At 45.9% G+C, this 24,253-nt stretch overlaps 1 protein-coding gene across 2 annotated transcripts in view; it reads left to right on the forward strand.

The window, feature by feature from the left end:
- The first annotated feature begins 188 nt into the window (after positions 1-188).
- NRBP1 (nuclear receptor binding protein 1) overlaps positions 189-24,253 on the forward strand; it is a 40,425-nt gene continuing 16,360 nt past the window's right edge. For both annotated transcript variants that reach the window (XM_030490473.1, XM_030490474.1), the window contains exons 1-7: positions 189-281; positions 512-734; positions 16,193-16,315; positions 16,700-16,801; positions 16,896-16,985; positions 17,496-17,536; positions 18,848-18,942. In XM_030490473.1, coding sequence (XP_030346333.1) covers positions 528-734; positions 16,193-16,315; positions 16,700-16,801; positions 16,896-16,985; positions 17,496-17,536; positions 18,848-18,942 — 658 coding nt within the window. In that variant the 5' untranslated portion in view covers positions 189-281; positions 512-527. The remainder of the gene's footprint in view (positions 282-511; positions 735-16,192; positions 16,316-16,699; positions 16,802-16,895; positions 16,986-17,495; positions 17,537-18,847; positions 18,943-24,253) is intronic.

Consider the following 24,253-nt stretch of genomic DNA (forward strand, 5'->3'; position numbering starts at 1 on the left):
CCCCTCTCTCGGGCTCTCATTGGCTAATCGCCCGGAGCCAAGTCGCCCCGCCCCACGGCCCTTCTCTCCGTGAGCGCGCGGGCGCCCTCTAGCGTGCCTGGTACCCCGGAGCTCCGCCCACCGGCCAATTCGCGGAGGCTGACGGCACGCTCCCGGGCTCTGATTGGCTGTAGGGCGGGACGCTCCGCCCCGGACGGCGTGTTACGCAGCGCGGCGGTTGGCGGCGGCCCGTCGGTGGAGTAGCGACGCGCTTGGGGACCGGGAGGTGCCGGGCAGGCCCGGTAAGTGCGCGGCCCTCGCTCTTCCCGCTCCGTCTTTGTGCTTCTCCCGCACCGTCCCTCTGCTGCTCTCCGTTTCGGGCCCGAACCGGCTCGGTCGGGCGCCGGCAGCAGGCCCGGGGCGCGGCTCCGGTTGACAGGCCCGGCGGGCGCGGCCCGGTTCGGCCCGGCGGGCCTGGCCTGGTCTGGTCTCACTGCTGCCTCGCCTCACGGCCCGCGCCTCTGGCCCGCAGGTTGTACGACCACAGCATGTCGGAGGGCGAGTCCAAGCAGGTGCCGAGTGGCGGCTCCGACTCGAAGCCGGAGTCCGCGTCGTCTGGCCCGGGAATGACCTCAGTGTCTGCGCCGGTGACTTCCGCGGCGCCCCCGGAGGAGGAGGAGGAAGAGGAAAGTGAGGACGAGTCCGAGATCCTCGAGGAGTCGCCGTGCGGCCGCTGGCAAAAGCGGCGTGAGGAGGTGAGTGCCGGGGGCCGGTTCCCAGGGCTGGACTGCCGGGTGCGTGGGGGAGCCCCGGCCGAGCCGGGCGGGGCGTGGGAGCCGGGCGGCCTCTTGTCCCGCCCCGCCGGCTGTCTGCCTTCCACCTGTCCCCGGGCCCCAGTGGCAGGGGTACGTCGTGCTCTCGGGACAGCCGGGAGGTGTGGGGTTGCCTCTCCTCGGGCTCGGGGACACTGAGACCGGATCATGGTCTGCTTCTCCCTGCACGTTCGTTGTGCTGTGGGCTCGTCTGTAGGGACGGTGTCACAGCCAGCTGTTGCAGCTGTGGGGAGTGTCTCCAGCACTCCTATGTGCATCTCGTTTCACAGGTCTTTTGCTCTGGGTGTGATGAAGAGCAGTCACTAGATTTTGCTTGGTGTTTGCTGGGGAGTGTGATGTGTGGTGGGCCTGTCTCATCAGCTTTTGAATTATGCCTTGGTTTGGTTTGCTTTGATGTCTTCAGTGAGGATAACAGCATAGCCAGTTCATGCAGGCTTGGTTCTTGGCTTCTCTTGTTTGCATCCGCTTCTCAGTGCGTGTTTTGGAATTGTCCTGTATGAAGACACAAGTAGATTAGATCTTACTGTTTTGGACCTCTCCCTTTTTCCACTCTTTGCTGTGCTCTGTTTATCTTATTGGGGGCTGTCTCCACAAACTGGTTTCTGCTTCATGTTGGCTCAGTGAAACCTGCTCTGGCTGGGCAAGCTGCGTAGCTCTGGGAGTTGCTGAAAGACAGAAAACGTTCATTCCAGTGCTGCGGCACAAGCGCTGATGTAGCTTTTCTCAGATGAGTCAGGGCTGAGCATTCGTCTGCTTTATCCATTATTCTAGACATAGGGTAGTTACAGCTCTGGTGGTGCTGAAAGAGTCATTTATTCTGATGTAAATTTGGAGGTCAAAGTAAGGTCAAGGATTCCCTGCAGTTCCTCACCTTTGTGTGCTTGAAAGCTGTCTTGGTTTTGTTAACTTAGGCCAAATCCTAGCACGGCTTGGTAAGAACATGCCTTTTCTGGTGAATCTGTATGGTTTGGGTTGCAAGGGGAGGGCATCTTACGAAGCTTTAATTCCATCCTCCACAATATGTTTCTTATGATAACCTGAAGTGCTTTTTCCTGTGGCCTGTGCTAACATTGGGGAACAAAGCTGAGGTTCAGTTTTTGAAGTCTTTTCAATATGTTTCATTTAATACAGGTCATCTTGACACAGAAGGATAAATTTCCTTCCAGGCTTTTCCATATTCTCCTATATAAAAAGTAAGATTTAGTAGGTTCTAATGTTTTCTTTCTTTGGATTTCCCTATCTGCAGACAAATAAAGGCCCAAACATATGAAGTTCCTTAGAATTTGTGGCATGGCTAACTTACTGTCTTCTGCTTCAGAACAAGGGTAGCTGGTTGGTTTGAAGGCAAGCAGCCTCTGTATGTTAGGTATGAGCTTTGTGCCACCTTACAGCGAGAGGAGTGACTGTTGAAGCCCACAAAACAAATTGTTGGCTGACCTGAGGTAAACTCGGGGCCTCTGATTCTTGGTTCTTCATCTGTCCAGGTTGTGCTGCCTCCCTGCAGGATCTGCTGACTGGGCAGCTGACCAATAGCAGCTGCAGCTGCCCATGCGTGGGCCTCATGTCTCACATGTGGGTATGAAAAGCGCAGGCTTCTAGTCATCATGCAGTGAAGTTCTGTTTTGTCTCTTTATTTTGCATGTGAATTTGTGGCCTAATTAGACCCAAACTTGTGGGATGGCATTTGTTCACTTGAACTGTATGATGTCCTTCTCGCTGTCTTCAGCACTTAAACTGATCTGTTCCGTTGCATAAACTTTCCTGCTGCAGATGTTCCAGTGTGAAATTTATTTGGGAATAACAGCTTTGCTTTGTGAGCATCTGGGCCTACCAGAGCCAGCAGTGTCCTGGGAAGGGGCTGTTGGTGTGGCGGCTTGGTCCCCACTGGTTATTCCAGTCAGTGCAGCTCCGCAGGCAGACTCTTACTCGCTACTCCTCGGTGGTGAGGAGGTGTTATTCCATGGAAAAGGGATGTGCCACCCTGTCCCCCAGTGATGCAATCCTGATTCTTTATCTCAGCAGTATCTTCTTTGGATGCTGAATTAGGCAGCGCCTTGGAAGCAATGTAAGGTGATGATCTGGACAGAAAAGGGCACATGTGATCGCAGAGTGAGATTTGGGTAGTGTTCCCTGGATGTTACATTCTTTACTGCTCGATTTGAGTTCCGTGCTAGGATGTACGTGTGGACTTGTCAGAACCTCACTTTTTTTCTTTTCAATTTTATTATCTGTTAATAGCTCTAGACTCGTTGAACTTCCTAGAACAGAGGAGGTGGTGTACAGGGGCTGCATGGAGTGGGCTGCTGTGGATGCACGGGGGCAGGCTGTAAGTGCTCGGGGCCATTTACCTTCAACAGGCAGGTTTCGGCCGAACAAGGCAGCGATTCCCGAGCCCGTCTGCCCCTCGCCGGGGCCACCACGGCGGCTCTGGTACAACGTGGTCGTGGGGCGGCAGAGCGGCCCCGCTGCTCCCCACCGCCCTCCCGCTCTCTTTCCCTGCGGAGCGCAGCCGGCGCAGGAGACGGGCGCCGGCCGGGGCGGGGCTGCTCCCTGAAGGACAGCCGCTCCAGCCAATGGCAGGGGGCAGGAAGCGTTACATCACCAGCGCGAGCTCCCATAGGCTGCGCGCTGCCCTGGCCACGCCCCGCGGCGCCCTCGCCCTCGTGCCGCGGCGGCTCCGCCGGTGTCTGGCTGCGGGCCCTGGGCTGGGAGCGGGGCCCGGGGAGGGGCACCCTGGGGAAGGGCCTGGCGGAGCGCTCGAGCGGGAGCTGCTGGAGCTGCCGCCTCGGTGCGGGGCTTCTGCCTGCGACCCACGTGGTTCGCTCCGCCTTTGTTCCGCTTCATGTCTCATGGGAGCTCGGCAGCCCTGACCGTGCCCGGGTTCTCCGGTACATGGGGCGTTCGCCAGCGCATCGGGCTCAGGGTGCTCGGTTTGTGTCCAGAGCGAGGTAACAGGTCATCAGAGGCTGCCTTGGGGGGCGTTTCAGATGTTAGCACAACCGAGTGAGAGGGATTGTGAATTACTTTGTCATACTTAGTTACAGCAGCCTAGGCTAAACTATTATCAACTGATATAACTTAAAATGTGTTGGTTCACAGGGGAAAATAACGCCAGGCACAAGTCTAACCTGGGAGAGGAGTGGCTGGGAAGCAGCCCTGCAGGAAGGGACCTGGGTGCTGGTGGCAGCAGGGTCAGTAGGAACCAGCACTGGGCCCTGGCACCCAGAGGACAAACCGCACTCTGGGGTGCACCAACCATGGCAGAACCAGCCGGGCAGAGAGGGGATTGTCCTGCTGCATTCAGCATTGGTGGCGCCTCACCTGAGCACTGTTGGAGAAGGACATGAAGGTCCTCAGATGTGCCCAGAGGAGGACAAGCAAGCTGTGAAGGGCTGGCAGCATTGTCCTGTGAGGAGGGCTGAGCACTCAGGGCTGGTCTTGTTTGCAGAGAGGAGCCTGAGAGGTGACCTCGTCCCTCTGTGCAGCTCCCTGAGGAGGGGACATGGGGAGAGAGGAGCTGAGCTCTTCTCCCTGGGATCCAGCAACAGGATGCCTGGGAATGGTTCAAAGCTGTGTCTGTCAGAGGGGGCTCAGACTTAATATTAGGAAGCATTTCTTTACTGAGAGGGTGTTCAAACCCTGGCACAGGCTTCCTGGAGAGGTGGTTGATGCCCCGAGTCTGTCAGTGTTGAAGAAGTATTTGGGAAAATGCCCTTAACACAGTGCTTTAACTTTAGGTCAGCCCTGAAGTGGTCAGGCAGTGGGACCAGGTGATCCTCACAGGTCTGTTCCAGCTGAACTGTTTTATATTCTGTTCTATTCCTGCTTAAACTTAAACTGAGGGTTCAGAGTAGCTTTCTAAAAAATTAAATGCTGCTGTGACACTTTTCACTAAGAACCTATTTTAACTAGATAGAGAACACTTATCTTCCCCAAAGTTTGTTTCTTTGTGGAACATTGAATGAATCTTTCATTTAATGAAGTGCATATGGCCGTTCTTTGATACACCCAAAGAGTGAAGTTGCTGCAAGAGTGAAATGGCTGGGAGGGGGAAAGTAGGAGGTAAATGTGGCTGGTCCCACAGGATGCTTATTTTCTGTTGGCTGAACAACTTGTGCAAGAGTTAGCATCACTCTTGTCTTTCCTCACTGTATAACCTCACTGTATATATAAATAATGTGGGCATGTTCAGGCATCTCTCTCCTGTCCTCAAGTGCTGCAGGGATAGTGACAATCTGCTTTCTCATGCTGCTGCTGTCTGTGCATCACAAGTGCGGGTCTCCTGGTGTGTTGTAAACCGCACTGCTTTCCTCCCTGTGCTGAATCCTCTCTGCAGTTGTAACCACACCCTTGGTTGCTCTCCTAACATATACAAAGGTGAGGCCTTAGCCTCTGCAAGGAGCTGAAGATAAACTTTTAACAGGGCGATCTTGTCTCATGGCAGAGGGGCTTAGAGAAAGGACCCACAGCAAGAGGTTAAGGGAGAGACTGACACTGTTGGGCTCTCCAAGCTTGTGCTTGCCTTGGTCCCTTTTGGCTGCTCCCCCTGACAAAAGCCTCTTTTTCTGTTGTCCCCATGTGACACCCCATTTTCTTCTTTCAGTCACCACTTGCATGACTTGTTTTTATTTGGTTGTCTAAGTATCTTCAGAATTATCTGCTGTGCTTCTGGGAATAGAATCTTCTTAATAGAGATGGATTGGAGACTCTTTGCACTTCATTTTTAGATTCCTGCTGCTGTAAAACCTGAAACCAAAAGCTTGGATTTGGTGCCTTGCTGTCCCTGAGAATACACAGATCAAACAGAAAAGTGTCTGAGACATAATTGTAGGAAAACTTGTGCTGCAGAGAATCTTTTTAATTTTCAGCCCAGTATTAATAATAATAATTATTTAATTATTCTAATATTTAGCTGTGTTGGACTTTGTAAGCTCATGTTAGTGGGAAAGACTTAACTATTCACGGACTTAGATGGTCCTGAGGTTGTCACATGTTTAATAGCTGTCTATTGACGGGATCTTTCTATACCTTTTCTGGGTTGGAAAACACTGTGTGACTGTGTACATCAAGACTTTTATAAAAAAATAAATACTTTGTGACATCTTTGTAACATGTTTAGTAACCCATTCAGTGCTATCGAGTTAATCTGTATCATACCAGGGATGTGGGAACAAGAAGGTCCCCTTTTAGGTCACATGGACAGTGGGATCGAGCACCCTCAGCAAGTTTGCAATGACATCAAGCTCTCTGGTGCGGTCGGCACGCTGAAGGGAAGGGGTGCCATCCAGAGGGACCTGGACAGGCTGGAGAAGTGGGCCTGTGCAGACCTCATGAAGTTCAACAAGGCCAAGTGCAAGGTCCTGCGCCTGAGTTGGGGCAATCCCAAGCACAAATACAGTGGCAGGGGGTTGGAACAGGATGAGCTTTAAGGTCTCTTCCAACCCAAACCATGCCGTGATTCTGATTCCAAGTTTTGTGTTCAGTCTTGCTGTTCTTCATTGTATACTGTTGCTGGATGTTCTGAAAATTAATGTAAGTAGCACCACTGCATTAGTTTGCTTCTCTTTTTCTTATGAAAGACCTTGCTCTTATTTGGATACGTGGTTCCCAGCTGTTCAGGGGGCCCTTGATGGCTGGATGTTACTGCTGAATTTTAGTGCTTGGGCTAATAGACGCTCTTGATCTATGCTAGCACTATCAAATGTTGAGGAAGGAGATGTAGTGTATGAGGAGCTGAACCCAAGAGACATGAAGTAAAATGCTGGTCCACTGCGTCTTTGTTTTACCTCTTTTTCTGTCTTTTCACTCTTAGTGTGAGTCTTAGTTTCTCAAGTAATTTGAGAAATTAATTTTCATCTGGGGCCAGGTTACTTTTGGAGCTCTGGATTTATATTTCTTCAAGGAGACAGAGTACAGGGTTTTTGAAGAGAAAATGCCAATGGACTGGGTGTTTGGATTTTGTGATGCTCGAGTCTAATTTCTTAGCCTCTGTTGTGACTGGAAGGAAACTTGCTGAGATAGTGGAAGGAAACTTGCTGAGATAGTGGAAGGAAACTTGCTGAGATAGTGGAAGATAAGCACTAGTATTTCTTTTCCTATCTCACATCTGAGTTTCTCTATGTAGGAAAATGAGGCATAATTCCTTGGAAAAGGTGGCTTTGAGATGCTCTGAGCTTCGGATTCTGCTGCTGGAGAGAGACTGGGTTGCAGAGATTCTCAAAGCAAACTAGTGCTAGGAGGGCTGCCAGCTTTTTGGCAGGCTTTGGCAATGTTTCCAGCTGGTGGAGAAAGCTAATGCCATGCTGTAGTTATTTTACTTGACCATTGGAAAGATACTCAGAGTATGTGCAGCTGTTTAATGTTAAGCTCATCTGCGGGCTTCCTGGAAGGAACCCTTGAGTTGTGCTTGAATGAGGTGAGACGCATTGCAGGATATAGAGGGAATTGAGCCTTTGTCTTGGGCCTGTTGTCTGCAGACCCATTATGTTCTTGCTTATTGACTGTAACAGGCAGCTGGCAGTTTGCTGAGTGCTGCCCCAGCCAGCATCACTTCTCAGCCTTTCTACTGCCGCCATGGGGGAGCAGGGGCAGCCAGGCAGCTGCCTGCTGCTTTTCCAGCTTTCCTGGGTGGTTAGAGGTGCTAGTTACACTTCAGCTGCCTGTGACTGAGGGATAGGGTTTGCTCTGTGTTCTTTACAGAGCTCTTCTAAAAATAGCATGGTCTGCGTAGCTTACCAGCAGCACCAGAGCCTTCCTCTTGTCAGTGCTCTGTCTCATTAGAGCTGCATTGGGAGGCCCAGGAGAAGTGATCACAGTATTATGGTTGCTGCTGCCTGTTTGGTGGGGGTCAGATGTTACAGCCTGGGTTACCCTTGGCAAGATACTTAACTGCTGGACCAGTGGAGGAAGAAGCTGCTTGCCATTTCTGACCCCTGGCTATGCCTGCAGTGAGGCTACATAGCAAATCCTGATAAATTGAGGTACTGTGAAAGCATGGCCAGAGAGAAATAGGTTTGCACAAATGTGAGCATGGTGCTTTCCCCAGCATCCCATGGTAACATGGGTGATATGAATAGCTGTATCCTGTTTGTAAGGATTAGTGCTCATGGAAAATCCCATTTCACAGGCGTCTCTAGTACCCACCTCCCAGGCCCTCTGTCTCTGCCAAATATGTCCCTGAGACCTCTTGTCCTAACTTCCTGGCTTGTCTGATTTGAAGTTTGCTAGCAGATCACAGAATCACGGAATGGTGAGAGTTGGACCTTACAGCTCATCTAGTTCCAACCCCCTGCCACGGGCTAGACCAGGTTGCTCAAAGTCCTGTCCAACTTGGCCTTGAACACAGCCAGGGATGGGACAGCCACAGCTTCTCTGGGCAACCTGTGCCAGGGCCTCACCACCCTCACAGGGAAGAACTTCCTAAAGTCTGATCTGAATCACACTCTCTGTTTAAAACTATTCCCCCTTGTTCTGTCACTACATGCCCTTGTAAAAGGTCTCTCTCCAAATCCAGGTAGATGACATCAGTTGCTCTTCCCTTATCCACCAGTGTCATAGCCCCATCATAGAAGGCCACCAAATTTGTCAGGCATGACTTGCCCTTAGTGAAGCCATGTTGGCTGTCACCAATCACCTCCTTTTTGTCCATGTGCCTTAGCACAGTTTCCGGGAGGATCTGCTCCAGGATCTTGCTGGGTACTGAGGTGAGACTGAGGTCTGTAGTTTCCTGCAGATCTGTGTGTGTGCATGTGTGCAGAGAGTAAGAAGCACACTAGCACAGAAAACAGTTTTAAACATAATTGAACAGAAACACAGAGGTGATGGTGATCAGGCACAGGACTTGCCTAGCGACTCATCTTGGTAATTCTTTTTCCACACTTTTGGCCCTTCCCTCGAACATCCCATGAATATGGTATGTAAATACTCGTTTGATCCCAAAATTGCCTGTCTCCTGTATTCCTTTACACAGCATCTCCATTTGCCTTGCATGATACTGCTGAAGGGGCTTCTCCTGCTGAGTTACCTTGGTGGGTTTTCCTAATGGGGACAATGACTTACTTGGTCATCTTTGTGGCCTTGAGAGTCCTTGGTTCAGTATTTCATCCATCATGGTCAGGCTGTGTGGGCTCCCTACGCTGTTGTGGTTCCTCTGATCACTGGTGGTGTTCTTGCTTCTATTTTGAATAGCCCTTACCCAGGTATATTTCCACAGCAGTTTGATGGAACATTTTTTGGCCTGTTAATGCAGTGAGACGTCTGCAACTCTGCCTGGAGTTGAGTGAACAACTGTTAAAATGCAGAAGATGAAAGTATTGCAGCCTAACAGGATGGGCTGGTGTAGAATGAAATAGCTAACTTGGAGTTCCTCCTGCCTGTTTTTTGGGTTTTTTTCCCCTGGGTTCAGTACTGAGAGCTTCCCAAACCTCCCAGTCAGTTTTATTTCTGACTGAACTGTATGTGGTACGTCCTTGGTGTTGTATGTTTGATGAGGATTTTGATAACGGTACAGGCATGATAATAGTACAGTAGATGTAAAGGTACCAGTGAGCTACTGTAACATTGACAGACTTCTGTCTGAATGGTTTTTATTTGGGTTTTCTTCCCCACTCCCTTATTTATTTTGCTGTGCTGTTTCTGTTTCCCTTTAGGAGTTAGGGATGGGGAATTCTTTGTCTCTTCCTAATTCCATAGCTCAGCTCAGTAAGATTGAACTGATTCCATTGGATTGCTCATTTGGTTTGAAGCAGCAAATGAAACAAAGCATTTGTCCCTTTGGGCTCTGAGCTGGTTTTGGCAGGGATAGAGTTCATTTTCTTCATAGTAGCTGGTAAGGTGCTGTGTTTTGGATTTGCGCTGAAAACAGTGGTGATAACACGGAGATGTTTTCATTATTGCTGAGCAGTGCTTGTGCAGTCAAGGGCTAATCTGCTCCTCTCGCCACCCACCAGTGAGGAGGCTGAGGATGCACAAGCAGTGGGGGGCACAGCCAGGATAGCTGACCCCAACTGACCAAAGGGGTAGTCCAAACCATATGGAATCATGCTCAGCCTATAAAGAGGGGTGAAGAATGAAGAAGGGGATGTTTGAAGTGATGGTGTTTGTCTTCCTAAGTAACTCTCGTGCATGATGGAGCCCTGCTGTCCTGGAGATGGCTGAACACCTGCCTTCAATGGGAAGTGGTGAATGGATTCCTTGATTTTCTTTGCTTACATGTGCAGCTTTTGCTTTACCTGTTAAACTGTCTTTATCTCGTATGTCTTCTCACTTCTAGTCTTCCAGTTCTATCCTCATCCTGTTGGGGGGGAATGAGTGAGTGGCTGCATGGCGTTTAGTTGCCAGCTGGGGTTAAACCATGACAGGTTCTTAGTAGACAACTTATGTGTTCATTTCTGTCATTCATAAAATGGATGGGAATGATGCATGTCCCCCTTTGGGATATCAAGAGCAGTGCTTTTTCTGTTCAAAGCAACGTGACTCTGCTTATACTTGTTCTTCTCTATTGGAGAGTTATCTGACGTGAATTTTTAGTGAAGCCTGTCCCTCAGTATGTTGTTCAGCCAGAACTGTCACAATGCTTCTGGAGAGGTTGGGTTGGCCACTGAGCTACAGCTTGCATGATGGTGGTGTGATTCAAGACTCTGCTTTTCTACAGAATGGTTGTGCTTATGGGCAGGATGGAGGTGGGCTGCTTGAACAGAGTCCTGGCTCTGGGCTGCCCTCTGCCCTTTGTAGTCCAGCCGCACGGGCCAGCTTGGAACAGGAATCGCTGGGACATTGTGTGTGCTTAAAAAGTATGTCTGCTTTTTGACTTGTTTCTCAAGATGGCATCTCCTGAGCTGTTGCTTGTGAAATTATAAGTGAGGGCAAGCTCCAGCTCAGGGGAACTTTTAACTTTGTATTGGGATGGTAAAGATTTGTGTGTTTGGTGACACAGACAAGCTTATCGCTAACATATTTTATCTTATTATTTGTTCCAATGCATAGCTGTCTGGAAGAACCAACTGTTGCATTGGTGATGGTCAGATTTTCTTTTCCTTATACTTTTGAGAGTATGCTGTATGAATAGGTTTTTATAGCCATGGGAATAATTGATTTCTTTTCCTTGAGATCATTACATCGCACTAGTTATTTGAATTTTCTTTTTGAATGAATGCCTTTCAAACATTTTACTACCATGAATGTAATTGCAAAAGCTAGTGCTGTTAGTTTAATTAAAACATGAAGTAGGGTTGCTTCTTTTTGTTTTTTGTTTGGGGTGGTTTTTTTCCCCCTTTGCCTGCTGTGGGTATTGCATTCTTCTTACAGACCAGATAAGCTTCAGATCTCTGAGTCAGCTGGTTTTGTTTCATCTTTCTGTTGGTAAATACACTTCTTTTTACTTCATCACAGTTCAAGGAGAAGTGATATTCCTCTGTGGTCCAGCCTCTGCGTTCTGTAGGTGTATTATCTCTGTTCTCAAGCTTTTGCCAAGCTGGTTGAGTAGGGCTTTGATCTTTTTCTCTGGCCTAAACAAGTGGCCAGGGTAACTTTAACATATTCATGCTACTCTTAACCAGATATATGGCTTTTTGTTGGTGTCTGGCCTAATGGGCTGCCATTCCTGCTCTCTTTCCTTCAATGTGCAGGTTCGTTCTGTACTGACATTCTAATTATTGTGGGTTTTTTCCAATAATTATGCCTCTTTTTCTTTTTTTTTTTCTTTTTTTTTCTTTTTTCCTTGATTGTAAATCATTGCTGTCACTTGTGGTTTAGGCTGTAATTTTTTTTTTTTTTAATTGACAGATCATGTGAACTACAGGAGCCTCTCCAAAAGTCTGTATTCTTTCAGTGGTAGATATCCAGACATTTGAAAGCTATGGAAAAAATGTGCATTGGACAATTGGAATAAACTGCATAAGGGAAATAGATCTTCCAACTTTTTTTTCTCTTATGGGAAACTTCCCTTAAATTTCCCATAACTTCAAGCTAAGTTATGCCTTGAAGTAACAGTGTTTAAATCTTTTTCCCCACTCCCCTTTAATTACGTAAATTCACTTGAAATTCTTCCTGAATTTTCTTAATTGATGTTTATATAGACAAAGAGCTACATTAGTATTTCTGCTCTAAATTTTTTGTGGTTGTGGAACTACTTCCTCTTATACTTCAGAAATTCATGCTAAACTGAGTTCAGTTAACTTCTGTCATAGTTTAAAAGCTGTCTAGTCTACATGGGCTTTCTGGGAAAGAAACAATTCGGAGTCATACATTCTCTCTAGGAACACAGGATTTTATTTGAGTCTTTTGTCATTTCATCAGCTTGTTGTCTTTGGGCTAGGTCATAGAAGACCACTGAAAATTAAACAAGTTAAAACAGTCTTAAATTACTTGACAAAGCTTGCAGGAAGTTAGGGTAAAATGGGGAGAGAACCTGCGTCATCTTCATCCTGTGTTGATGCTCTGGTTTTGAGAGCTTCTCAGGGTGAGAACAAGATTTCTGTCATCTCTTCGGGGCACCTACGTTAATGGTTGCACTCTTGCCCTTCAGGGTAAGGCATGGCAGAGGCAGCATTGTGAATGTGTCATTGTGAACTAGATGATCTTAAGGTCCTTTCCAACCCTAACCATTCTATGATTTCATTTTCTCTTGCTTAGTCAGGTTTCTGGGGAGGTTGAAGTTTATATTCGTACAGCTACCTCTGATTACAATAGTTTAACTGCAGCATTGTTTCTAAATTGTGAGCTGTTAAGCTCGCAACCATCCATCAGTTGCCAATAGCTGCTTGGAGGCAACAGCTGGCTGTAACCCTCAGGAACGTACATGGCAATGCTTTCATGAGGGTTTAGGATTCCACTTTGATGAGCATGGAGAGGGATATGGAACAGTGATTTGGCAACATGAACAAAGGAGGAATTTACTGTCATCCTTTCAGTTGACTGTCTGCATTTTTCCCCTTTTACTCTTCTGCCCAGGCTGTCGAATCTCCTCTTGAACTGACAATTACTGTCAGTGATGTCAAATGGGTTTGGTGTCTTGAGTCATATCTACTGGTCTGGATTATTGCCAATGAGTCATGTCAATTATTTGTGTTTAGTAAACTTGCCCAGAAATGGGAGAAGATATGATAAATCCACATCCACTGGCTGTATTGTCGGGCAGATTTTGAGTAGTTGTCAGTACCTGAGGACTGACGTCATGCAGTTAAGGCTAAAGGTCTTTAGGCAGCAAGTGTGATGAAGGAAGAAAAAACAGAGGGATGCATGAGCACCGAGTGTTGGTGGTCCTGGCTGTTATCTTGTCCCTGTTGGCTGGGGGCTTGTTTAAACTTTTCTGAAGTTAAAGCCTTTTGGCATTCAGGTTTGTTAATTGTACTAGGAGTTCTTGTACTACTGTCAGCCCCAAGATATTTCTTACACTAAAATTTGAAGGAATAAATGTTCTGTCCTTAATTATCTTCATTCTTTCAGCTTTCTCTAATAATGAAACATACCAGGCCTAGCCTGGTATTTACATGTCGGTATCGGTGTGTGTGTGCATATGTATATATGTGTGTGTGTGTATATATGTATACACACACACATATATATATATAAAATCAAGTTCTTGTAAATATGATGAATGTCTCCTTAAATCAAATCTCAGATGTTTCACCCCACAGTTATGCAGGAGGTGAGGGATGGAAATGGAACTAAGCTGTTTGTCTCTTGTGACTGTTTTCAAGAGTTATTTTCTGTAGCTCAGCCTATCTTTATTGAGCTATGACCTATAATCTTTATTCCCACTTGTGTCACTGCATTGCATCTGGTTTTACCATGATAATTTATTGCTCGGTTTACTGAGCAATCTGAATCACTCTGGTTATAATGCTCTTGTAGTCATTTGTCACTCCAGTGTGTCATCTGCAGTATCAGAATATTGAATGTAGTTGGGCCTGTTGGGATTCCCTTGGAAGATTATAAAAAAGGGTCATACCTGTACTGATTTGCTGTCAGTCTAAAATGTCAAGCTACTGGTGGAGTAGAACAGAATAGTTCAGCTGGAAGGAACCTGCAAGGATCACCTGGTCCCACTGCCTGACCATTTCAGGGCTGATCTAAATTTAAAGCATTGTGTTAAGGGCATTTTCCAAATACTTCTTCAACACTGACAGACTCGGGGCATCAACCACCTCTCCAGGAAGCCTGTGCCAGGGTTTGAACACCCTCTCAGTAAAGAAATGCTTCCTAATATTAAGTCTGAGCCCCCTCTGACAGACACAGCTTTGAACCATTCCCAGGCATCCTGTTGCTGGATCCCAGGGAGAAGAGCTCAGCTCCTCTCTCCCCATGTCCCCTCCTCAGGGAGCTGCACAGAGGGACGAGGTCACCTCTCAGGCTCCTCTCTGCAAACAAGACCAGCCCTGAGTGCTCAGCCCTCCTCACAGGACAATGCTGCCAGCCCTTCACAGCTTGCTTGTCCTCCTCTGGGCACATCTGAGGACCTTCATGTCCTTCTCCAACAGTGCTCAGGTGAGGCGCCACCAATGCTGAATGCAGCAGGACAATCCCCTCTCTGCCCGGCTGGTTCTGCCATGGTTGGTGCACCCCAGAGTGCGGTTTGTCCTCTGGGTGCCAGGGCCCAGTGCTGGTTCCTACTGACCCTGCTGCCACCAGCACCCAGGTCCCTTCCTGCAGGGCTGCTCCCCAGCCACTCCTCTCCCAGGTTAGACTTGTGCCAGGTATTACTCCATTCCAGGTGCAGAATCCAGCATTTCTTCTTGTTCCTTTTCATGCTATTGATGATTGCCCAGTGCTCCCATCTATTGACATCCCTCTGCAAGGCCTCTTGGCCCTTGAGAGAGTCAACAGCAACTCCCAGTTTAGTATCCAATGAACAGATGTTTATAATGCAAACTTTTTAAGCTGATATTGTACAACAGTAAACACATCGTCTCAGTAGACTCCATTTCTCTGCTCATAATTCTCTTGTGTACATGTCCTGTCGCTGTGTTAGTCCTTGTCTAACATTCTGCATTATATTAAGAGCTCGAGTTTAGTTGATTGTAAGCGTGACCTACAGGCAGTTCTTGGTACCCACCTTCTTGTAAAGAAACAGCAGAGGTTTTTTTACAAATACAAGTCTTAGGGTTTTTGCATTTCAGTATGGTCAGCTGGATGCTTCAAGTCTGTACCCAGCCTACCATAGAGTTAAAAGCATTACCTGGAAACTGGTAAACTGGTTTCTTCATTATTTTTATTAGTATTGTGTTATCAGCAGTTATTTCCAATAGTATAGTGTTTAGTTTAAGTGTTGTACATGGCAGAACATTTACATCAGTTTTCATTAGTTTAACACTGTAAATGAAATAGACTAAATTTGATTGTGTGAAAGTAGCTGCCAAGGGGACAGGATTTTTGAGGAAGTTCTTTTAAGAAGCTTCCAGTAAATGGTCCCTTGTGAGGGAAGCGCAGGTGAGACAGTATGAGTAGGAAAAGCTATGAAATGGCCAGGACTTTGGGGTAGTGGAAGTGGAGTCTGGATTTGCTAGCCAAATCTCTGTGTGAACTGTTACCTCAAGGGGAGAATTAGATCAGCTGAAAGTGATCTTTGCATCTTTGGATGCTGCTGCATATCTAAGGAAAAACAATGTTATGGTAAACTCTGCTGCTGGCAGTGTTGTTCGTCTTGTATTTGTCCTCATGTCTTTCAGTATTAAGTATTTCCACTGCCCTAGCTGTTCTTGTCCTAGGCTTTAAACTCTTGTTTTGTCAGGTCTCCTCCCCTTACCTTGTTGCTTTCTTAGTGCTCATCTGTGTCTTTGATACTAGGTGTAGATGTACTTGCACTTGTGCTGGATTAACTTTTTTTTTTTTTTTGCACTTACTAATGTAAGAAATTATTGTGACAGTTTTGATTGTATAATCAATTTCTAAGTCTTTTCCGAACTTGCAGCAATCCCTTTCTTTCTCTCTGCTTGGATCAGTTTTCCTCACTTGAGTTTTGTGTCTCATCATGTTTCAGAAAATTCCTCCAGAAAGTGGTGTCTGAGTTCTTGGGATTTTTTTTTTTTTTTTTTTTATCCCTTTTATATGGTTGGAGGGTTTTCTTTGTGGTTAAATGAACTTTGGGCATCATAAAAGAAAATTCTGAAGTATTGTTGCCAAGAGCAGCTTTTACTACAAAACAGCCTTTGTGCAAAAGTTTTTCCTCAAACATGCCCAGGGCTTGCTGCTTACACAGCCTACAATATGCTCGCATTTGGGTATGTCCCATTCCTGAAATGCATGTGCACAATCCTGTCCTAGAATGCTCATTTAATTAAAAGTTAATGAGCAAAGTTCATAATAATCAAATGAAGGATGCATGGTAATGATCTTGTCTTGCTGGCTTAGAACTTATACCTGCCTCCATCCTTCCCACACAGGTGAATCAACGCAATGTCCCAGGGATTGATAGTGCCTACCTGGCCATGGATACAGAGGAGGGTGTGGAAGTTGTTTGGAATGAGGTTCAGTTTTCTGAGAGGAAGAACTTTAAGCTTCAGGAAGTAAGTTGATGCGTTTCCCAACAAGATGTGGAAAGCACCTTGCCCCGGGGTGGGATTATAGACATTAATGACATTTCGTATGGATTATTGGCTGGATTCAGAGTGCTGTGCTGCTCAAATGTACCAAATTCCACTCAAGTCTGGCCTGGGCAGAAAATGCGATGGAGAGTTGTCATGCTATTTCCATGGGCCTCTTGCGTTCGTTTAGTGTTGGTGATCAAACCATACTTAGCTCTGGTACAGTATAAGGTGAAATCTGTTGTTGTTTGTTCTTAGCATGGGAATTTAAAGCGTACAGTGTTGTTTAAAGGGACCCAAGAAGAAGGTAAGGTAGAGGCTTATGCAGTCTCTGATACAACATGTCTTTGTCTTTCTGATGTTAAGGAAAAAGTTAAAGCAGTGTTTGACAACTTAATTCAGCTGGAACATCTGAACATTGTGAAGTTTCACAAATACTGGGCTGATGTGAAGGAGAATAAAGCCAGGGTAAGTAAAGCAAACAGTTTGAGTTTTCTCACTGTAGATATGTCCTGTAGGTAATTCAGGAAGCAGAAGGTAATGTCTTGTACTGCCCCTACAGGTGATCTTCATCACTGAATATATGTCTTCAGGGAGCTTGAAACAGTTCCTGAAGAAGACAAAGAAAAACCACAAAACTATGAATGAAAAGGTAACTCTTTCATGTGTGCCTGTATTCACTTAGTGTCATCAGCCTCTGGAAAGCTCGTTCAGTAGAGGATCCTGATGAGAAGGCAACCTGGTGATAACACGTGACTATAATTCTGTTTTATTACTGTAAACTAGTTTAGTTGCAGGTTCTCTTGGACAGCTGTTCTGTGCTGTTTGCTTAGTTTCCAGAACTTCTGCAGCTTCATAGGTATGGTGTGACAGGCATGTCCCTTTCCATGTGTGCATACAGGAGAGAGGGAAGAGGTCTGTACATGGGAGGAGTTAGGAAGGGAGGTGTGTTTCTTGATCTGTATGAATATGTAGAAAATAAACTGAGCATGAGTACTGATCCTTTAAAGTCTTACTTCCTACACGCCTGTACTGAGAGAAAGTTAAGATGCCACAGAATGGAGCATATATTCCTTCATATGAATGGTCTATGAATCACAGAACTATGGATTAGTTTCTCTTCCTTGAATTATTTTTATCCTTTCTGTTCTTGTGTCTGTAGGCCTGGAAGCGATGGTGTACCCAGATCCTCTCTGCTCTCAGGTATGTGAATTACTGATCTAGCCATATGTTTAAGGGTAGCCTCTCTTGTGCTAGAATATTAAAAGCTGTAAACATACACGCTGCCAAATATTAGCAAACTTTATGGAATGGAGCCTGAAGAGCACTTTCAGTCACCCAGCCTGATTCTTATCCCAGCCCCAGTCTGCAGAGTGTCAATTGCACTTCCTGTAACAGTCCCAGAGTCTTAGATGATATTGGAGCCTCAAAAACAAAGAGGTGCAATATAGGTTTTAGATCCAACAGTTGCAACTGATCGTGAGTATGGGAGTTGAGCATTAGGGAACTTTCCAGAATATTGAACTTTATAACCTGGATCCAAGAGGATGTTACAGAGAAGTCTCAAATAAATCAAATTCTGTGTGAGAGGAGTGAGGAAAACTTTCTTAGCCTTGGCAGGCTGCAGTCCTGTAGCGTGCAGTGGATTCATAATTATTGTGGTGTGATATTGTTAGAAGTGTATGTGGATCTGTACATTTCTTGGTGATTCAGGTCTTTTGCAGTCATCTTGCTGCAACACAGTTGAATACAATGTGGGGTTTTTGTTTTGGACTTAAAGACTCTTCCCTACCTGAGCCAGAGTTGGTGTGCAGCTAGCAGCAGCCTCGGAAAAACAATAACCCAGATGTATGACCACGACTCCTGCTCCATAGAGAAAATTCTGTTGTCATTTGGCTAAATATAGCTGTTGATGAATAGCTGGGATTCTAACAAGCTTTTTTGGGAGTTGACAGTCCTTATTTTTGCTGGCTGCTAACATAAAACCAAGCAGACTGAGGTGCAAAACCAGGTAGCCTCAAGTGTACCTGGTACCCCAGCACTGACAAGCTTTATTTGTGCCTGCTGGAAAACATGACCAATCATGTTTGTACAGCACCAAGTACCTTTTTGATGCCCTGTGAGTAGGGTCAGATTAAGGCTCCGCTATTTTTGGTGTAAAGCACCAAAGTGGTTTCAGTACCCACCTAGCATTATGACGATGGATGAAATAGTTTCTTTACCCCTGGTACCCTGTGTTTCTTGGGAACTGATCAGAGAAAGCTTTCTTTTTTCCCCCATGTTTTAGAGATTTTTCCTTAGAGACAATAGCTTAATTTTCATTATTTCCTCCTAGCCTAGAGGCTCCTGTACAGTCACTTAGTTGTACCTTACTACTATTGTAAGTCCATAGCACGTACCCTTTGCCCCCCTATTCTCTTCTGATGCTTCTTGAGGCAGGGAAGGGATGAAGGGAAGGATTTCTGGCCTTAGCCTTGGTGGCCTCCTGACCAGTGCTCTGTTCTGTATCTCTAGCTACCTCCACTCCTGTGATCCCCCAATCATCCATGGTAACCTGACCTGTGACACTATCTTCATTCAGCACAACGGACTGATCAAAATTGGGTCAGGTAAGGCTTGCTGGAGTGACCCTTCCCTGTGAGACAAACTGCTCAAACAGAAAAAGACATCTAATCCTTTCAGTGTTACTTGACACGATAGGCATGTATGTACACATGTTGCTCCACATCTGCATCAGTTGTGCCAGGGATTGGTAGTAAAATTCACTTTCGGTTGGGCCACCTTCAGGTGTAGGAAGGACTGATACTGAATACTGTTTCTTCTGGTAGCCCCTTTCTCAGTTTTTGATCTCAAGGGACTGACCTGAGACATGGTGCTGAAACTTGCAAGTTTTGTATGCAGAAAAACTGCTCTGCAGTCTTTTTCATGTTAATACACCCAGAGTTCTCTTCCCAGTGTTGTGAAGCTTTGCGGAGCTGTCTGGAGAGCTGTCCACTGATGCCACATGAGTACTTCTTGTAGCAAACACAATCAAGCTCATAGGTTCTGGCTGCAGCAAGCTGCATGTCTTGGCATCCTCATCCAGCATCCCTCACTTTGGCCTGGACTTCAGGATGCTAATTTGTCTTGGGCCTGTTTGGCAAAAACGTGCTCTGTTCAGGCAGCCACCCAGTGTTAAAGTGTTTTATTTCATAAGTAAGAAGTGATTTTTCTGGCAGTGTATTCTTGCATACTAGTGTTTTTTCACCTTTGCTGTTCCTATGTCTCTAAGTCTGTCTGCAGTAACGATGCATTATGTTGTACTTTGACATAACCTTCCAAGTGGCAGTTCATTATCTGTTGTCCAACTTCTGCAAGTATTCTCAAACCTAAGGAGTGTGGACTTGCTGTCCTGTAGGCTTTTGTCTGTGTGTATTCTTGGTTTGTTGTTGACCATGTACAGGAGAGAACGCTCAGCTTCGCCTGTCATCTAAAAATAGCCTCTCTTCATAAACTGCAGACATCTGGCTTTTCTTTTCATCAAAGAACTCTTGTGCTGTCTCTTTGTTCCAGAATTGGGGTCTCTCTTCTCTTTAACAAACCTCTGATACATGCTTGTATGCAGGGAGACTGGGTCAGGGCAGAAGGAACACTCAGTTCTCTATCTGCTGGTAGATTTGATGACTTGCTCTTCACACAGGCTGACGTCATCACGGGATTTGCTTTATCATCTTTCTCTGACTTTGTCCAGGTGGGAGAAATTTCCAAGAGCGATGTAAATCCAATACCTGTATGTTGGCAAGCACAACTGGCTCCCTGGCATTCAATTCAGGCCACTTAAGGGAAGATGATTGTAGACTTGAGTTTGTAAGAGATTATTCTCTTCCTAGTTTAGCTTAAAAGTGTTATACAGCTGCAATCTTTCTGGTTGGTAGCCAGCACTTTGTAGAAACAAAGAGCTTGAAGCTGGTGTCTAGAGCTCTGGCTTTTTACCAAAAAGACGTTCTGCAGATCAGCAAATGTAACATTCTCAAGAGCATTCAGGCTCCCAGCAATGCCATTCAGAGGTTATCTAGAAGAATGTTGGCTCTTTGAGCGTGGGTTGTAGTTGCCTCAACAGACTTACACCTTTGTGTGTTCCCTCCAATTCCATAGAGCTTTGCTTCTGTTAGGCATGGTGGGAGAGACAGAGGCAGTTAGACTGAAGTGTTTTTTCAAAGACTAATGGGTAGCTGTGTGCTATAACAACTGTATCCTCAGCAAGGAGAGGACATATGCTGAGAGCGTGCCTGTGCAGGAGGAGTGCTTAACTGCAGTTGTTCCTGAGCAAACTCTCTTCTACTCCACAGCTATAGGCTGCCTTGCTCGCTTTGTGTTCAGAAGTGAAGTGATTTTTCTGGGAGATACTGGTCCTTAAATAAAAAAGGAAGTGAGCACGAGTGGACTTGTAGTCAGAAGAAGAGTCCTGTGGATGTGAAAACAATGGTTCCAGTGCAGGCCGGAATTAAAGTTGCCAATGTTGCAGAATGTATTCTTACTCCTGTAGTGCCCACCCAACTAGAAAAGTCAAAACTGTGTCACCAGAACTGCTGGCTGTTATTTGAGCGTGAGATTTTCTAGTACTGCTGACTGCAGTAGCCTGACAGGCTATTCTCATGTTCGGGCCCTAGAGCAGTAGTTGCTTTGGGGTCACTGACAATGTTAGGCCCATGTTTATTACTTCATGTAGTTATTTCTTACAACTGGCTGGTATCTGAAAACTTTCCTGTGTTTACTTCAAAGTGTGGCGGTAATTCTCATGGATTTAAGGGGAACAATGATTCAGTGCACTGTGATCTGCTCCTTGATACTGTCTCTGTCCCCAGCACCATTCTGGGGTATGATCCTGAAAGCTCCTCTTTCCTCTACTTTGAGCAAAGAGAATACTTGCTGAATGTGCAGCAAAATCTGGGGAAAGGAAGCTGCTAGTGTTCTGCAAAACATCCTTCTGTCTGCTAGGTGAGGAAGTGCTAGACAGGTGTTGCCTGTGACTTGTTTCACATCAGAAATGGCTGGTACTTGTTCCTGTTACACCTGCTTAGGTGTGGGAGCAGCTCTTTTGCCTATCGCTCCTTACTGGTACTTCAGATTGCAGAAGCACATGCGCTAGCAGGACTGACCACTGTTTTCTTGTTCTGCATGTAATTCTGGATCAGTCTCTTTTGTTTCTAGAGTCATCTGTGCACTGCAGGGTAGAAAAGAGATTAGTACCAGGGTGTTGCTGTTACTGTTGCACTGAGTTTTGGAAGGAGGGATGAAATCTTTATATGCTGGGGGTCATCTGTGGAAGAAAAAGGGAGTGGGAAAGAGGGAGGATTTCTCATACTGCTTGAATGCAAAAGACATCCATAATCCATTAATTTACTAACTTTTTTCTTTTAATGCCATAAAATGCAGGGTTAGTAGATTTGAGGATCAAGTGAGTGGTGAGCTTTGTAGGATTTGTGATGAGGGCAAGAAAAATGCCTACTTACAGTTTAAGAACTGCTGTTCCCAGAGTTTGGAATGTTCCAGGTGCTTTCTGGAGTTGTGGTCAGATGAAAACATTCCTTGTGAGAGGTCCAAGTTGTTTTCTGTATACTCTTCCACAGGATCCACATGCCAACACCATGTTGCATCTGTGCATATCTGTATTGTCTAACAAGTGGGCCTGCGAAGGCAGCATTTGCAAGGTGTTTTACTGTTACAGTGCAAAGGTACTCTTGAGTGTGAAGAACAGTGTGTTCAGACAGGGTGTTTGATGCTGTTGCTTGCTTGTTAGGTAATGTTGGGAGATGTTTCTTGTAATGCTTATTGGGAGTGTAAGAACCAGTCACAAATGGAAAGAGGTGATGGTGTTGAATTAAAATCCTTTTGGGCAGCTCTTGGAGTGCCCCAGCAGAACTGAAGCCTCAAATTGGAGTGTCTTGTAACGTCTTCTGGTGCCCCTGAGACATGGCAATGTACTACCAGGTGCCAAGTGAGACTTCCAGTAGAGCACAGGAGGACACTCAGTGTTGTGCTAGTATATTTGCAAATAGTGCCTCTAGGCACTTGGCTGAGGTATGTGCTTTCCTGCCTTCAACATACCAGATCTCTAAGGTTCATTATATATTTAATTGCATTCAGTCCAGAGTCTCCTTTCAGTTCCAGGCCAAGGTGCCAGGAGACTTGAGTCTTACTTGGTCTTAACTCTGCTATTAAATTATGTGGCCATGTATGTAAGTATGGGTTCTGCTGCCAAGATCCATACTGGGATGCAGAGAAAGGTAGTTGTCTGCAGAAGGAGATGCTTAGTGACTGTAGAGCACTCACAGAAAAAAAAACAGAATTTCCAGCTGCTTAACCTCAGAGTTGGCTGTAATCTTCTACTTGGTCAGAGGTGTCTTGTCTCCCTCACCCAGTCTGGTTCTCAATTAAGAAACACTTGTATTTTTTAGATAAATTTATTTTAAAAAGGTGGCTGGAGGCATGGCCAGATTCTCAGTCTTGTCCGTGTTTTGCTGTGATTCTGACCTAGCTGTCTCTATCGATGTTAAGTGCTTGCTGTTTCATCAACTCATTGACTTCTATCTCGTTTTACTTCCCGCTTACGGGCTGCTCTGTTTCCAACAGTCTTTCATAGGATATTTGCTAATGGTGAGCAAACTTCTCCGCTCCTGTGATGTGACTATCACTATATATGTAATGTCATTATTTGTGTGTGTATATATATATTTTTATATATATATGTGTGTGTGTATCTGTATTTGTAACACACACAAACATATGCACTCTCTCTAAATTATTTATGCAGTGTTCCCTTGCTGTAAGGCAGCTGGTATGTAAAACTCTATAGCTTAGATGCATCCTACTTTGAGACCCTGCATTCTGTGTTGGGATACAAACTCTTCCTCATGCTCCCAGCCACAGCCTTACAGAGAGGGAGCACTGCCCTTTGTGAAGTCTCCTGGTTGTTAGTTCTCTTCCTCTCCTTGTTCTTAGAGTGTGCTAGCCCATGGACTCTAGTGCATGTTGGCTTCCGCATGTCAAGCCAAGTGGATGCATTGCTCTGAGCTCTTTCCAGCTGAACTTTCCACATACATTAGGCTCTTTCCTGCTACTGCTCTGCTAGACTTGGCTGGGCACCAAACCTGGACTAGCCTTTGCTTTGTGCTTGGCTATCCAATTGCTTGCTTGTAGTTTTAACTCCTTAGATGTTTTGTTTTTAAGATGAATGTTTCGGTGAATGTGTCTGGCTCCTGGTGGCCAGAGAGACACCCTGTTCAAATGAGTCCCTGATTGTGAAGTAAGGTTTACTGTTTATATTTCCCCAGGCAAAGCTCTATTTTCAGAGAGACTTGTGCATATGAGGAGGGAATTGGGCTGGGGTGGGAAGTAGAGAAGGACTTGAGTGCTACAATTTGTAGCCCTAATAAATAGAATTCTTCATTTACATTTTAAAAAATTATTTATTTTTTGTCTTCAGAATTGTTTTTGATGGTTAGAGTTTCTTTCTACTGAGTTGGGAACCTACTAACTGTCAGCTGGAAGTGGTGGAAAAGAAAGGGCCTGTACAAACGGGCTCTGTGCCACCTTAGTGTTTGCAGGAGGAGGACGTGGTGTGCTGCTCTGCATCTCCAGCAGAGACTCAAAAAGCTAAATCTGGGATCTTGCGTAGCTTAGGGGGAAGGTGGTGTAGTCAGGGTCTGAGGCATTGGGAGGACATATTCCCTTGAGGATAGCTTGTTTGCTGGAGTGCTGTGAGCTGGGCAGGTTGGGCTGTGACAGTCATGTTCAGCAGGCTGCTTTTGTGGCATGAAAGGGGCAAAGGGGCACACCAGCAGCAGACCAACTGGTCCAGGAACAAGCCCACAGGATGGGAACAGGACTGTGCCTGGGCTTCAGTGTGGTTTCAGTCATGCTGATGGCAAGAAGGCTTAA

Source organism: Strigops habroptila, chromosome 6, assembly GCF_004027225.2.
Source record: "Strigops habroptila isolate Jane chromosome 6, bStrHab1.2.pri, whole genome shotgun sequence".
Lineage (NCBI taxonomy): Eukaryota > Metazoa > Chordata > Aves > Psittaciformes > Psittacidae > Strigops > Strigops habroptila.